This window comes from Mesitornis unicolor, unplaced genomic scaffold (genome assembly GCF_000695765.1).
Source record: "Mesitornis unicolor isolate BGI_N332 unplaced genomic scaffold, ASM69576v1 scaffold1823, whole genome shotgun sequence".
Lineage (NCBI taxonomy): Eukaryota > Metazoa > Chordata > Aves > Mesitornithiformes > Mesitornithidae > Mesitornis > Mesitornis unicolor.
This window is the reverse complement of record NW_010173758.1, coordinates 1801-17815: the sequence shown is the minus strand read 5'-3', so window position 1 is coordinate 17815 and position 16015 is coordinate 1801. Positions and strand designations below refer to the sequence as shown.

Here is a 16015-nt window from a genome sequence, read left to right as displayed (position 1 = left end):
TGGCGCTCTTCCTTCTCTTTTTCAGGGAGCCCGTTGGAAAGAAGAGGTCTGGTAAGGACTCCTTTCCTCTCTGCCGGTTCCACCAGCTCCTCCTTCCGCCCACAGCCGTGGTCTCCTGGAGTGGGGCGAGGGTCTGGCCCCATGGTGAGCCAGCCTCAGGCTGTGCTCCCCCACAGGGCTCCCCATCACGGCATGCCCCCTCCATCCACCCAGGGTTTCACTGCGGCCTCCAAGTCCCGGTCTCACATCCCCTGCGCCTCCTGCGGTGCTCCCAAAGGTGGGACAGATGCCTGCAGCTCTCCACGCTGTACTGGCCTCCCTGTTCACTTGTTGCCACCATTAGTGTCACCCTGAGTTTGTTTCCCTCCCCGCCTCATGCCTTGTCTCCCGTCGTTTTGTTCCTCCATCAGGGTTTATCCAGAGAACGGCCTCTTTCCTGCAGAGAGGTAGTAACAGCCGCTCGCTACCCGGCCCTTGCTCTTGCTTTGCCTTTCGCCGGGGGGACACCTGCTCGGGCTGGGTGGGCAAAAGCCCCTTGCAAGAAGCTGTCACGTCGCCCATAGCTTTCTGTGGTGGCTGGTGGACACGAGGCAGTAGTGGAGAGGAGGTACAGTGGGCTGGGGACTGGCGCTTGGCTATCGGTACAGCTCGCAGGGGCTGTCTCTCAGATCTAGGGTGAAGGGCAGGGCTTGGTCTGCAGCCAGGAGGATGAGGATGCAAAACTTCCCAAGTCGGGAGGAGGGTCTGAGTTCTGTGGTGGTCAGCGTGAGGCTGAAAGTCCCGCAATGCAGTGGTAGGTTCTGCTTCATGATTGCACCAGCTGGGACCCTTTGGGTGAATGGTTTGATCTGCAGTGTTCTACTCCTGCTCCTCCGTAGTGGGGAACATCTCTGAGAGACTCCCTCACTGGTGTGTTTTAGCAGTTATCTGAGCTCCCCAGAAAGAGGAGGAGAGAGGAGGGGAAGAGCCTTCAGTCTGTGGATTGTGGAGGGCACCTTTCAGCTACTGAAGCCACAGAAGGTACGAAAGTAGCATGAGGGTCTTTGGGAAGGAAGGCTTGAGTCTTGGCTGGAGGGAGATTCTGTGGAAGTAGGCTGTGGAAAGGTTTTTGGCCTGAGAGTTGGCATTGCTGTAAGCTGCATAAGCAAATTCACGTGTAGATGAGTGGGTTCCTCTAGGAGGAGAGGCAAAAGTTGCAGGGGAGACTCGAAGACTAATTCCTCTTTCTTTTCTACTGGATCTGCAGGGCACCCCTCCCTTGAGAACTGATGGTGTCCCAGCCTCTTACCTGAGAGTAGCTGTAGGATGCATATGAAAAGCTCAGCTGTTGTCTGCTTGAACAACTGGGTGCTCTCCTGACTGACCAGCAGGAGTTTACCAGTATGGTTGAAACCTTTTGTCGACATTTTCTCCTCAAATTCTGACTGCTGCAAGGTGCGTCTGTGAAAGCTGGACCTTGGCATGGTCATTTTATAGCTTTCAGGAGCCATTAGCAAGCACAGACTGCAGTTTCTGTATGAGCTTTCATGTGCTGAAGTGATAGGAGAGCTTTGGAGGCAAAGAGAAATGTCTGGCTGTGGACGGGGACAAAAACTGACTGCAATTTGTTTCCTTCACCTCTCTTGATAAAACAGAGGTAAAATCTCCCTCGCCTTGAAAACTCCTCTTGTGTGCTGGCTCAGCAGGAACATTTGGTGAGTAAGGGAAAGGTGTTACGTTTCCCTGCGAGATCACTGTGTGTTTAGATCACTTTGAACCCAGTCCACTTACATCTGGCAAGATAAAAGAAAACCTCTCTAGGGTTGAGGAGAAGAGAAAGAAAATTTCTGCTGCGTAACTCAGTTCTTTGCGGGCAGAATTCAATGTTAAGCTGCTGGCTGCTAGAGAAGCAGGAGCTTTTCTCCTCTTTGTGTACAGAGCTTTGTTCTGCCTTTCATCTGCAGGTTTATGGGGAGCTTCGCTCTGCCGTCCTGTCGGCATGGTGGGTTTATACATAACACAGGGGTGCTGCTGAGGTCAAAGAGAAAATGGTCCTTGAGATGCTGTTTGCTTGGCACCACTGAGACAGAAGGAACAGAGAGATTTTGGGTAACATCCAAACCCGAGCCTGCACTGGCAAGGCAGGATGCGATGTTCTGCCCATGGCACCTGGCGTACATGCAGCAGCCGTCAGGGAAAGATGTTTGCATGCAGTGAGGTTGCAAAGGGCCGATGCCTTGTGCCAGATGTATTCAGAGGCTCCTTTCACTGCCTTGCATTTTCTGGCAGCAGCAACTGTTTGATTCTGCTGTTGTCACCCTGAATCCTCTTCCACCTTGTGGAGGTCCCTGATAGTTTATCAGTTCCTCAAGCCAGGACTGCTTTGAGGTAGCGAATATACAGCAAGGCACACAAAAGGCTCTTTCAATAGGGGATGTCCTTGAGGAGGGGGCAAGCAATAGCTGCTCAGAAACAAAACCGGTGCGGATTGTTTCCCAACGATTGTTTACTTATTTCTCACAGCGCTGCCAGAGAGGGGGTGAGCAGCTCTTCTGGAGAGTGTTGGAAAGAGCTCCAAAGCTCCTGGCACAGCAAACACTGTTTTGAAATGAGATTTAAGCAAACACTGGGATGCCAAGTGGGTTAAAGTGCTGCCTGCCCTGAGCCTCCACGGTGACCAAGAGACTCAAATGACATTTGCTGTTGCGAGGATGGCCCAGTGTAAGTGAGCACTGGAAAGAAAATCTGGTTCCTCTGCTGACTTTTTTACCAGTATTTGTAATCCCACGTCCGTGAGCCTTAGATGTGGGCCCAGGCTCCGTGCAGCCTGCAGCTTGCAGGGGGGTGGATTATTCCCTGGGCTCTGAAGACTGACGTGGACAGAAATTTAGGTACGTCTAAAAGTAGTCATCATATCAGTCCCCAGGACTGTTTTGAACATTTCTGTTCACTCCTCTCGCAATTCAGCAGAAAGCACAGATGGGAAGTCATGGGTTCGTTGTAACACTGACTTAGTACAGGGAAGCCTGAAAATGTCTCCACAGTTTCCATTTGGGTGGAGCTGCCCAAGGAGACTGGCAGAGAGCTCCAGTATCTCACTGCCAGTTTTACTTTAGATGCTTTCTTGTGTGGACACAGGACTTTTGCTGTGCTATGTAATGTGCTTGCGATGGTGTAGAGACCCCAGACCCCAGTATTCAGTCTAATGAGAGACAGTGAAAACATAGCTGTCATATCCTCCAGCAGCCTTAGGGGGACCTTTCTAAAACTGATGGATGGTATTTCCCTGTGATTATTTTCCAGTTCTGGAAAAGCCCCTGGAGAGATGAGAGGACTTGCAAAGAGGGCAGCACAATATCTAGTGCTCATTTCATGTGAGAGCAGGAAACAGCTCCCTTTTGCAGTGCTGATCTTCACAAACTCATCAGGTCTGGAAGAGGAGGGGCTGTCCTGAGAGCACTGAGTCTGACTAGCATGGAGGACCAGGAGGAAGAAACTTTATCTAAAGTATGACATTTTTGGAAGCTGCAGTAGGCAAGGGCTGGAGTGTACAGCAAGGGCCAGCTTCAAAAACAAGCACCTGTGCCACCTCTTGTATTTCAGTCCTGAGCTCTTTGTTTCCCTCTGGAGGCACCAGTACCTAAGCCCCATAAGAAAGTCCTCACTTTTGGCACTGATTGGAAAGGCTGGGAGCGTCGCAAACAACCCCACATCTGTGAGATTTCCTACTGGTTTTGTACATCTCAACACTTTAAGTGAATGGCCAAGTTCCTGGTCGAACAAAACCTGCAGAGATTTGCAGGCTGACCCGTGTGTGAGGTGTCTGGAGAGCAAGGTCATTGCACCCAGCAGTCCTGGGGTCAGGAGCTGGGACGTGCAGTGCCTGGAGACAACTCCTGCTTACAGAGCTGAATGCGTTTCCTGGTGGCTCTCCTGCATCCACCACAAGCATCAGTCCTGCAAGTGCAGCCCAAAGACCACAGTGGCCTCTGGACTCAATGCACACCCACTCTAGGCCACGTTTGTGTCAGTCTTACAAGTGTGGGGTGCTCCTGCCTATGGCTGTCTTGTCTCTGGACTGCACTAATGTGTCCTCCCCTCCCCAGCTGCAGAGCTTTAGTACCGTCTCTCATCTCAGACAGCAAGGTTTACACCATTGCTATTTTTAAGAGACCAAGTCTGCCCATAAATAGCATGTTTTGTTGTTAACTTGAGCGTGTATTTTTGTGGTTGAGGACAATTATGCCAGGTGAAGATGCTCCTGAAATTAACTCCTACTTCTTCCTGCAAGCTTGGTTTACCACTTCTGTTGTTGGTTTAATAGGTACATTGGAGGATCCAGAATTGCCTGCTGAAACTACAAATAGCCTCTGAGCAACAGGTGTAATTACAGCGAGGGAGGCAGAAAGGAGAGTACTTCTTCCTATAGCTGTTTTTCTTCTCTCAGGGGCTGGGAAGAGCCTCTGATCACTTTAAGCACAAACCTTTAATTGAGCTAGTAGAACAGATAGTCCTAGCATCCACCTTTCACTTTAGAGGGCTATTTTTAATCCTGTCTGGTGCCCCACCTCTGGGTTTTGGAATGGAGGAAGCTTTCATTAGCGGTAGCAGATCCACTGCGCCTGGCCAGCTCACCTGGAGCTCTGCAGAGTGCAGTTTATAGCAGAATAACAGAAAATTTGCCTTGTCTTTATATAAGACTGTCATGAAGATTGTTCATTTAAGTCTTTGTTGTGGTCTTTCTTTCTCAGAACCAGTTTGAGAGGTTGTGACCTTGGGCACAGGAGAACTTCTCTGTGGGGGAACAGAGCATCCTAGAGTTGCTGGAGACCTGCTAGATCTTGTTCATCTCTATTCATTTATCTCGTGCTGCTCATTGCAGGATTGTGCCCTGCAGCAGATTCCCCCATGGGAAAGATCTTTTGTCAGGCTGAGACCTCTCAGCTGATGGGGTTGCAGTGTAGGTGCATGTGCCCATAGAAACTTCTTCCAGATATGTAGCCTGAATTTGTCTTTGCCTCATTTTGCCTTTTTATCTCAAGGGACTATCATTCTCTACATCATTTCTTTCCTTTACCCCTCAGAGTCTGGGAGGTGCTCATCCCATGTATCTGCCATGCTGTAGCAGCTAGAGGCCTGGGCCAGATGTGATTTCTGCCTCCAACCCAAAACTTAAGGCTCCAAGCTCAGAGAACATGCGCAGCCCCTGTAAATTTGACTTAACACTCATGATCAGATGTGTGATTCTTTTGTATCACTCATTATGTAGTTATATGTTCCTATATCCAAAGCACTTGGCAAATACTAATTTATTCTTATCGCATCTGGGGAGAGTGAGGTGGTACAACAGTGTCCTCATCTGACAGGTTGTGAAGCTGCAAGGCAGAGTGTTGGGTTGGAAGGCCTGAGCCAGGGCTCAGGGTGGAGGGAGTTGTGAGCAAGGGTTTACGACACCTTTTTGCTTTTTGGAGGCTTTTGGAGGCAGATGGGGCAACTGCTGCTGGTGCTCTGGGGAGCCAGATGCCTTTTGGGTCGTTTAGGAGAAGACTGAGCCTGAGCTTGGTGGAGCTGGAGAGTCTGGGCTCAGCACTGAGCCACAGAGCGTCTGCTCTCAGAGACTGCAAAGCCCAGGGTCACTGCATGGTCTCCCTGGACACATCAGGGCTCTGTGCAAGTGTGGGAAAAGGCTCGTTTTGCTCTGTGTGTAGGGACAACCTTGGCTCCTAACGCAGAGACAGATGCAAGTGGAAACCACCATTGCAGTGCTACCACAGCAAGCAACGCCTAGAGAAGACGGTCCATCTATATACAGACCACTCTCCTAAATGAAAATGTGCTTGCAGAAGACAAGCCAGCCTTGCCCTGCCAGTCTCCTGGCACAGGAGGGGCCGGTGTTTCTGCCGGGTGTCCCCAGCCGGCAGCCTGCAGTGCCACCTGCAGCCTGCCTGGCCTCCGCGCAGCCACTGCTGCAGGGCCACTCTCCTCTCCTCTGGCTGTCAGAGCTCTTTCTGGCCAAAGAAAAACTTTGCTCCCAGTGAATCCTGCCCCTTTTCTCCTCCTTGGGGGTGATTTTTTTCTTTTCTGACATGAAATTGGATTTTCCTGCAGGGGAAGCTGAGCAAAGTTAGTGGAGCAAATAGCAGAGAGAACAAACGGTGCTGGTGAGTTGTGAGAAGGTGACTAAAATACAAAAGGGCAATGATGGCAGGGGGATGCTGCTATGTCCTGTAAACACCTCTCCACCTGGGTGTCCAGGCTCTTTAGCCAGGACCAGCAAAAGTCACGGCAGGTTGTGTGCATCAAGTTGGAGTCTGAGCTAGGCCATGCACTGGGGCAGCTGATGTCAGTGCACAGGAGGCTGCCCCAAGCCCCCCTTGGCCTCCAACAGCAGGGAGCAGGCTGCTGTGCACATCCATGGCGGTGGTGGGGTTGCTTGGACAGCTCTGTCTGTGAGCAGGAAGGTGGGTAGCAAGTGAAAGATCTCACCTGGCTGTACCCATCTCACCTGGCTGCTGGTTTGTTCTCTCTCCTCCTCACTCTGCCCAAGTTTCTGGCTCACGTCTCTCACGCTGGGGTCCCCAGGGTGTCCTGGAGCTGCTCGCAGGCCAGCAGGTGCTCAGGAGCGGTGGCCTGTGCTCTCGGGAGCTGGTGCTGACCTCGGCGCACGGGTTGGTTCTTGTCGCCCCTGTGCAGGAGCTGACTCTGCGTCGGTCGACCCCTTGGTGCTGGAGCAGTATGTCGTGGTGGCGGACTACCAGAAGCAGGAGAGCTCCGAGATCAGCTTGTGCGTGGGCCAGTTGGTGGATATCATTGAGAAGAACGAATCAGGTACAGAGAGTTTGGTTTGGCAGAGGGCTTCAGATCTACTCTGCATAGCAGAGCAGGGGCAGGAACAGCAATCCTGTATTGTTAGTGGTTTTCTAATAGGACCTTAAGCAAAACAGCCTTCAGGCACCTCACAGGGATGTCCTTGGATGCTCAGTTGAGATAGGACATGGAGAAAGCAGCTTCAGCCTGCAGACTGTCTGTATGAGCATTGGCAAGACGTCGGGACTGTCTCTGAAGGAAGGGTCCGATTACCCGTGTGCGGAGCGCCAGGCGCCGTCCATCTTTCACAGTCTAACTTGGTGCTTCTTTGTGCTAAAAAACTCGGCTGATGGGTCCTGAGGACAAAAGCCATTCCCGCGGCTGGCAGGCTTGTTTTATCGACAGCGGGGGATACGCTCATGGTGCCTATGAAAGCCCCCATTGTGCATTTGCAGTCCCTGCCTCCCAACACGATGAAGCACCCGGCCACGGAGTGGGGGCAGGCAACTGAGCCATTCGCTTGCTTCAAAACCTGAACGCGCTCTTAACCTCTGCAAAGGGATCGAGTCACATTGTGGGCCCCACTCCTGGAGTTTGTTGAAAAGGGGAATTAATTCCATGAATTTAATAGAAGTTGCTTAGGAGGAGGTTAAAGATGAATTTTGAAAATGGTTTTTAAAATTCTGGACACCCACTCCCCAGAGGATTAGTTGTGCCAGCAGCTGTGTTTGAGAATGGGGAAAATAAAAGCAACCCTAAAGCAAGTGAAACCTATTAGCACAGCTGATTCAAAAGCTGTGGCAAATAATTTATTCATCAAATGTCAGCCCTGGTTTTCCCTCCCATGCAGGTAACTGCTGATTCCCTCCCTGACAATCTAGTTGTCTTTCTAAATGACTCACTGCTGAGGTTCTGAGGATAGTGCTCAGTTTTTATTTTTTTTTCCCCCTAAAGACACAAATAGCTTGTGCTTTTATTAACTGAGGAGCACGTATTTATTTTGATTGGACACCCAGGGTGGCCCAGAGAATTGCTGGTGGCCGCTATGGAGCTGGCGAGGTTTCCGCTGGGAGAGCTCATGTTTTAATCCTGCATTTGCTCTCAGCTTTTAAAAGTTGCTGTTTCCACAAATGTAAAGAAGGCGAGAGCACAGCAGGAGTCAGCTATCGATTTGCAGACAGTGTATTCATCTCTGCTAATTAGCCTGGACTTGCTGACCCAGACTGAGGGAAAATGAACCATGAAGGGATAAAAAAAAAAAGGAAAGCAAACGTGGTGGGCTGGAGCCATTCAGTTCTCAGAGCCTCTCCTGTTTTTTCGTAGGGGGGAAACTGTGCATTCAGATATCATTCAGCTGCGATTCCTCCCGTGCTGCTGCCTATGCTCCCGTTCAGATAGCGCTTGGCTCTGTTGCTTTGGGGTCACCCCAGCCTCCCATGTAGGCAGCGAGGAGAGGACAAAGCCCCCCCCAGGCTCATGGTTTGGAGGGAGGGAGAGAGGGATTTTTTGGCTGGTGGGAGTCCCTGGCTGAGCTGCCTGCTATTTTCTTCTCAGGCTGGTGGTTTGTGAGCACATCGGACGAGCAAGGCTGGGTGCCAGCGACCTGCCTGGAGGCCCAGGATGGTGTCCAGGATGAGTTCTCAATGCAGCCTGATGAAGGTAAGAAGCTGCTAGAGACATCTGTCCCTGCTTCTTTGTGCTGAGCTTCTCGCAGGACAGCTTAGCCCTCCCCAGCTTAGGCAGGGCACGAGCCTGGGGAAGGCAAACTCACACATACTGGTGGGTCATGTCTACCCATAATGGTCCTGCCTGCCCAGTGCTCTGCTCCAGTGCTGCAGCAGGAGTGGGGTAGCTGCATACTGGTGGTGTAACCGCTGACCTGTCTGAAGGTGCTACCTCCAGGGGACACTCAGTCCTGCCATCCCAATGCCTCCTTTAGGCCCCAGGGAGCTGTTTCACCTGCACTGGAGGAGAAGCAAAGCTCAAGTCCTAGGACAATTCAGGTGTCTTCTAAACCCATGCAGAACAACGAGCATGCATGAGCTCCCATTATGAGAATAGCAAGGTTGCAACATTTGCTTAGAGCAAACCTGAAATGCCCCTGGAGAACACATCCTTCCTGTTGACCACTGTATGCTCAAAGTAGTGCTGCAGCTGGCTCAGCCCCTTGATTGGGAGATGGAGGTGGGAGGGGGGTTCAGACCAGGGAGGACCCCAGAGGGCTCCAGGTGAGTACAGTCTCTGTCCATCGGCCCCATCTCCTCTTGGGCCTCGAGTGTCGCCTCCTTATGTCCTCTCTTGTCCTTCTCCTGCTTCCCCAACATGCTCTTCCCAGTGCCATGGAGATACTGGTCTCTGCCCAGGCACGTTGGCCGCCGTCGGACTCTTGGGGACTTGTACACCAGTGGATGGGGTCAAGGTGGACTTCATAGAGACTTGTTCGGCTGCCCATGTTTTGTGCTTGGAGCCTTGTCTGCATGTTTGTTCACTTTGCATGTGATGGACCCTGCTTGTGTCAGTTCTCAGTGCGTGCCCATACATCTCCTCAGCCTTCCACTAGGCCCACTCATGTCCACCTCTTTTTCCTTTGTCAGCGGTTCCTTCTAACTTTTTGAGGCTTGTTTTGGGTACAGAGGCTGGAGTTTCTGCTTTCCCCCAACACATGTATGCATACTTGGGGTTGGTGGCTCAGATGGGGTCAGGAGGAGAAGAGCCAGCTTGGTTTTGCTGGATGTGACAGGACATTTTCTGCTTTGAGTCATTGGTGTGAAGGGGGTGGTAAATCAGGCCCTTTGAGTCCTGTGCTTCTCTGGGAAGACAAAGCCAGGAAGCCTGCGTGGTGGGAATATCTGAATGTCCAGAGGTGTGGGGTTTTTGGAAGTGGACTGTTCCCAAAATGGCCTTCACCCTAATGTGGCACTGCTTAAGCACAAGCAATTGCTTTCTGGTTTCTTCCAGAGAGGACAGGACAAGGCGAGGGAGCACATGTCAAAGTGCAGCTGGGTTTGTTTTGAAATACATTTCACTGGCATTTCTCTTCTGAATGGTTGTGTACCTGTGTGTGTTTGCACCTGTGTTACAACAGGAATTACCATTATATAAAGCACTCAACCGTTGTTCAGCTGAGTCCAGGTTTCCATTAAGCAAGATCTCTGTGAAACCACTTTTTTCCTGCAGAGGAGAAATACACCGTTATTTACCCGTATACTGCAAGAGACCAGGATGAAATGAACCTGGACAAAGGGGCTGTGGTGGAGGTGATCCAGAAGAACCTGGAGGGCTGGTGGAAAATCAGGTACTGTCCCTATCTCTTGCTGTTCCCCGGCACTGCAGCTGGGGCTGTGCAAAGCAGACCCACAGTGCGTGGGATGCACAGTCCAAAAGGCAAGTTGAGGGTATCAGGAAGGGCAGAGTACCAGAGCTCATTTCTCCCCATCCCTACAGGCTGGATCCTCCGGCTGTGTTAGGAGGCTCCTGCAGAGAAGGGCCATTGTGCAGGCCAGGTCTGCTGTATGCAGGATGTGCTGAGGCTGAAGGCTTCAGATCATCCTGAGCTGATGCTTGTTTTCTGCTGGAAGCTCATCTTCTCTTGTCTGTGGTCTAGCAAACAGCCGGACTTGAGCAGGGTGGGAGCACATGTTGCAGTTTTCTTAACCTTACGTTGAACCTGTGGTCTTGGCAGCAGCAAAGCCCCAGAAAAACGTCCGTTCACTTTTTAAGCAAAGGAGAGCTGCCACGAAAGCTCTGAAGGCAATTACAAGCTCAGTAGCTGGTGCCGTCTGAGCATGTAGTGCCTGCAGCTCAGCCAGCGGCGCGAGTCTCTGACGCTGGCGTGGGACCCTCCAGCATGTCAGGGACACTCTGCGGATGTGGTTTTTCAATCAGATCATGGAGCTGGTTTCTCTCCAAAACAATGCAGATTTAGACCAGCAAAGGGATCCCACCTGCCGGTGCACAGCCAGAGGGTTTGTGCTCTCTCCAAAGACCGGGTACATCAATCCTAGCAGCAACACTCTGGTTTTCCCTTCTGGTTCCCCTGCCAATGCGCTTCATTCCTGAACCTATGCCATTGACAGGGCAAAAAGGAGATTGGGCTTCGCGATGTTCCCAGCACTCAGCCTGCTGACTGTGGCCGGCTTGTGCAGTAGCATTCCTCATGGCCAGAACTCTCCAGGTGCCCGTGTGCCATGGAGCTTGACACTGGGCGAGCTCGTTTTGCCCAGATCACACAGTACCTTCAGTCAAAACATGTCCTGAGCTCTGGCTGCAGGGATGTCTGGTGGCTCAGCGCCACTCGAATGCAGTGGGTTGCTCCTCTGGGAAGGCCTCTTGGCCCCGGAGCTCTGTGCAGTGATGCTGCTGTTGTTGCCGCCATAGGTACCAGGGCCAAGAAGGCTGGGCCCCTGCCTCCTACCTCAAGAAGGGGAATGGAGAGATGTTCTCACAGAAGCTGGGGTCAGGCTCCTCTGCTCATTCGTGTGCCTTGGATCTGGATGGCATCTCCCGGCAGCAGGTCATGGTGAGCCGAGAGAAGGATGGGCTCCCTGGCCAAAGGGATGGGAGATTTGACAACCGTCCCCTGCCCGGCGCTGACATCCGACGCAGTAAGTGGCCAGTTGGGAGGAGGCTGGTTGTGTTGGGGTGTAAGCACAGCCTTTCCTGCAGGCTTTTGGGCGATGTAACAGGGGGTGTGGAAGGCAGAAAGGTTGCAGGCACTGTGAGCTCTGCAGCAAGGTCTGGAGGTGGCATTGCACAGTCACAATGCTGCCCAGGGGTCTGCAAATTTGATGGGGAGCCCCTCCCAGCCTGCAGATTCAGCTGGAGATGTGCTCCTCTTTGAAGCTGGGGCATTTTAACTCCTCTGTAGCTCAGGTCTTCTGGGTCAGGCCTGCAATGAAAAAGCAGTTTCATGTGGTCACCTCAGCTGCATTTCCCAGCAGCACCTGATGGTTCAAAGCTGGTTCGTCTTCCAGTGGAATGCCCTCGAAACCTGGGTGACCCATGCCACTGGGGGTACCGGACAGACAGGTTCCTCCTTCACCTTCCTTGCCCATGGGGTGGGCTTGGTTCTTGTCTTTCTGTTTTCTCTTTCACTGGTCTTTTGTGAACACGCATGTGACCAAAAGCCAGAAACTCAACAGCATCTCTTCCTCCACAGAGTCACCAAAGATGAGGCAGAGACCCCCTCCTCGTCGAGATCTCACCATAGTAAGTGCCACCTCATGGATGAAAGCAGCAATGGCAGAGAGAGTTGAAGAGGAGCACTGAAAGGAGCTCTGCTCACTGGTTATTCTTTGCCTGGGATCTTGTCCCTGTACCATGGGCTCTGCTTTTGGTCAAGTCTCCTCTCTTTGCATGTGGAATTTAAATGAGCTTTTGGCCAGTCTGTCCTGCAAGGCTGGGTTGCTGGTGGGAGGCTCAAGACCGGCTCCCTCCCTCTGAGGAGGGTGACTCTGCTGTCAGGAACAGCTCTGGTGCTGAGCGGTTTTCTGCTCAGCCTGGAGACAGTTTGCTGGTTTGTGTTGGTGAGGATGCTGCATGGGCACAGCTGATCTCCCTGGCCTGGCCATGCTGGCTGGTGTCTCTGCAGGCTGGGGGGCTGTGCAGATGTTGTGTCACAACTGTAGAAACGTGCTGATGGGTTTTCCTTTTTCTCATCATAGCCACGTGGTTTGAACCTGCCTAAACCTCCCGTCCCTCCTCAAGTGGAAGAGGAGTATTACACCATCGCTGACTTCCAGACCACCATTCCTGATGGCATCAGCTTTCAGGCAGGAATGAAAGTAGAGGTGAGACTGTCACGTTCCCTTCTTGCATCTTCACATCAGTGCAGCGCTCCCAGCTCCCATTGCCCTGCGACCTGTTTCAGGTAGAAGCTCCCTTTCCAGGCAGGGCAGATCTGCTCACTACAGCATTCTGAGTGGGAACTGGGCATGGTGGTGCATGTGATTGTCTCTATGGATTACTGACATCCCAGGGCTCTTCTAGAGTGGGAGAGAAACCCGTTTGAGCTCATGAGACTTTAGAGTCCATGATGCTCTTGGTGTCATCCTGTTCCCCAGGTGTGTGGGTGCTGTGTTGTCTGAGCCAGTGGAAATTAAAACCACATCGCAAATAGGGGTAGAGATGGTGGGGTTTTTTATTATTTAGGCCAGTTGTAAAGTTAAAAGCCTTCCAGAACAGCTGTCTTAGCACACCCACTTTTGCTTGGCAGAATCCCTCTTGCAGATCTGATTTTGCTTTTCAAAATGTAAGCTGTCCCTCTCCAAGAGGATTTTTCCTTTCTGACTGCCCCCGTCAGCTCCTCCGAGGTCCCAGCCCCACTGTTGGAGCACGCAGAGGCCGGACAGTGTCTGATCCGTGAGGTGTCGCTGCCGTTGATCGCTCCAACAGTGCCGCACAGTGGCCACCGCCAGTACCAGGCCTCCCGGTCCTGTCACCCGGACAGGATGGTGACGGCTCAGCTGCAGCTTCTTGGCGTGGCTATGTCCTTCCTCGATCCCTTTCCCTGGAAGAGGTCATTACCCAGTTCCCCTTCTGTTAGGATACAGGTCCTGTAGTTACATGGCTTTTGGCTACCAGCATGGAGAGGCACCGAGGCCATGTGCCACACTGACATCATTTCAGAGACAGCCCTTCTGTGCAGAGAGGCCTCCTAAAGTTACCTTTCCCCTCAGCAGGTTATTGAGAAGAACCTGAGTGGCTGGTGGTACATTCAGATTGAGGAGAAGGAAGGCTGGGCTCCCGCCACATTCATCGATAAGTACAAGAAAACCAGCAACGCATCCAGGCCGAACTTTCTGGCTCCGCTACCCAACGAAATGGCCCAGCTCCGGCTCAGCGATGCCATGGCCGACAGCAGCGCCAGTGAGGAAGCGACAGGACCGTGCCGTCCTCTGCCAGAGGCCCCTCCAAACGGTTCGGACTGTGGTGGGAAGTGGGCCAAAGACTGGAAGGGGAAGGAGGCTCCCGAGGGTGGGGACCTGGCCTTGGCTGGTGGCTATGAGGAGATCTCAGACCGTGACCCAGAGGAGAAGCCCAGCCTACCGCCCAGGAAAGAGTCCATCATTAAATCAGAAGGTGAGTTACTGGAAAGGCAGAGGCCTCCCCCGAAGCCCCCAGGCATGATTTTGCCCATGATCCCCCCCAAGCAGTCTGTGGCCCCGAAGGATAGCAAGAAGCCCGAGCTGAAACCGGAGAAGGGCAAACTCTTCCAGCTGAAAAACGAAATGGGACTGGAATGTGGACACAAGGTGTCAGCCAAGGAGGTGAAGAAGCCAAACCTCCGGCCCATTGTCAAACCAACCAAGCCAAAAGCTGAGCCTGTGGAGGACAAGCCTGAGCCCATCACCCAGAATCCATTCTTGAAGTCGAGACCTCAGATTAGGCCAAAACCCGCTGCAGCCCCCCGGACTGACCCACCTCCAGCTGATGATAAACTGGACATTTGCAGCCTGCGGAGCAAGCTTAGACCTGCAAAGTGCCCAGAGAAACCCACTGAACAGGACACCGCTGCCAGCGAAAGCTCCTTCAGTAACGCCACGGTCTCTATGGAGGCTTCTGGAAGGTTTCAGGAGCGACCAAGCATGGAGAGCAAACCTCTGCCCAAGCTGGACAGCCACGCCATGAAAGAGGTGCTGCCCAAATCTCCCCTGGGCCCAGCAAACATCCCCAGTGCCAGAGAGCCCCCACCACAGCGCCCTGTTGTGCCACCCCGCAGACCACCCCCCCCCAAGAAAACAGGGGGTCCTGCCTCCGGCCCTGTGGTGGAGCTCAGGGTCCCAGCACGGGAAGCACCTGAAATCAGGTCATCCCCGGTGCTGGGGAGACCCATGCTGGTTCCTCCGAAAGCCAAGCCGTTCCTCTCTGCCTCCATTCAAGACGAAGCCAAAGTGAAAAGCAGCATAAGCCCAAAGGTCATATCCAAGCCGGTGGAGAGAGGGGAAGCCAAGGAGAGGACCTCAGCCCCTGTCTCCAGTCCAGACATCACTAGGGAAGCTCTCTATGTGGCAGTGGCAGATTTTGAAGGCGATGAGGAGACCAACAGCTTTAAAGAAGGGACTTTGTTTGAAGTTCGCGAGAAGAACAGCAGCGGCTGGTGGTTTTGCAAGGTCCTGACTGGGGGGCCGTGCTGGGAGGGCTGGATCCCTTCCAATTACCTACGGAAGAAGCCATAGCTGCTCCTCTGCATGTGTGGCTGGAAGATCCCTGGTCTCACCCAAGTATTTAATTAGCAGATTAATTTATAGTTTTCCATGAGGCTGGCTTTAAAAAAAAAAGATAATAATTGAGATCCCACGCATCCCAGCTGGTGCCCATTGGGCAGCGTGGAGGAAGCAGCTCGGCCTCCCCTCCCCACTTGTGAGCTCCCACACACCCTCCTCTCCACGTCCCGCTGAGCACTTTGCTCTCACAGCAGTGCCAGCGGCCCAGCCATGCAGCCAGGGCTGCACTTCATGGCATACAGTGGCTACAATGGTTCTCTGTGCTGGGGAGATGGACCTTGATAGTCATTTTTGCCACCTGTATGGGGAATTAAAAAGAAATACGACAGTAGCCAGGGAAAGAAGTGAAGCGTGGCACAGTACCAGCAAAGGAAATCTGGCTGCACAAGAAGATTTGCCTTTCCCTGAGGCTCAGGGACACAGTGAAATGTTGTAGGTCGTGTTGCTTCATCCAGGTGTGTAGCAGAGCCATAGGGAACGTGGCAAAAAGGAATGATTGCTGAGAACAGGGTCCCTGTAGCTCTGCGTACGTGTGCGGGCACAGGCGTTGCGCTCTGGTGAAGGGCTATGCCTTGCTCCTGCCCATGCACGCTACGGGACCATCTCTTGGTCCTTCCCTGCTCTATAACGACAAGTGTTAACTTCAGCATCCTCCTGGTGAAAAAAAAAAAAATAGAAAAACACACACATGCACGCACACACGTATATAACAGGTCCTCTCTGTGCTGATCCAGGGTGCTACTCAGGCTTCTCCCTTGGCATATCGCAACCAAACAGCAAGAGGTGTTTTGCTTGGGTAGCTGAAGAATACTATGCAAGGCACAGAGGACCAAAATGACCGCAAAAGCCCTGGAAAGAGGATGCTTTGCTTTCCTTCCCACGCAAACTGCCCTGCCTGTTGGACTAACAGGGGACCACGTGTTCCCACGACCCACAGAGCTTCCCCAGGCTGGCGGGCAGCAGCCAGGAGGTGGGTCCTTCCCTAGGTGCTGATTTTATCAAGT

General features: G+C 52.6%; 1 protein-coding gene across 1 annotated transcript in view; it reads left to right on the top strand.

The window, feature by feature from the left end:
* The window catches only part of SH3PXD2B (SH3 and PX domains 2B), a gene marked incomplete at its 5' end in the record, with an annotated part of 59472 nt that extends 44509 nt beyond the window's left edge, over positions 1-14963 (top strand). Inside the window, 8 exons of the mRNA XM_010180808.1 lie at positions 26-51; positions 6673-6807; positions 8341-8445; positions 9964-10081; positions 11164-11390; positions 11945-11994; positions 12450-12575; positions 13467-14963. Coding sequence (XP_010179110.1) covers positions 26-51; positions 6673-6807; positions 8341-8445; positions 9964-10081; positions 11164-11390; positions 11945-11994; positions 12450-12575; positions 13467-14963 — 2284 coding nt within the window. The remainder of the gene's footprint in view (positions 1-25; positions 52-6672; positions 6808-8340; positions 8446-9963; positions 10082-11163; positions 11391-11944; positions 11995-12449; positions 12576-13466) is intronic.
* Between the last annotated feature and the right edge of the window lie 1052 nt (positions 14964-16015).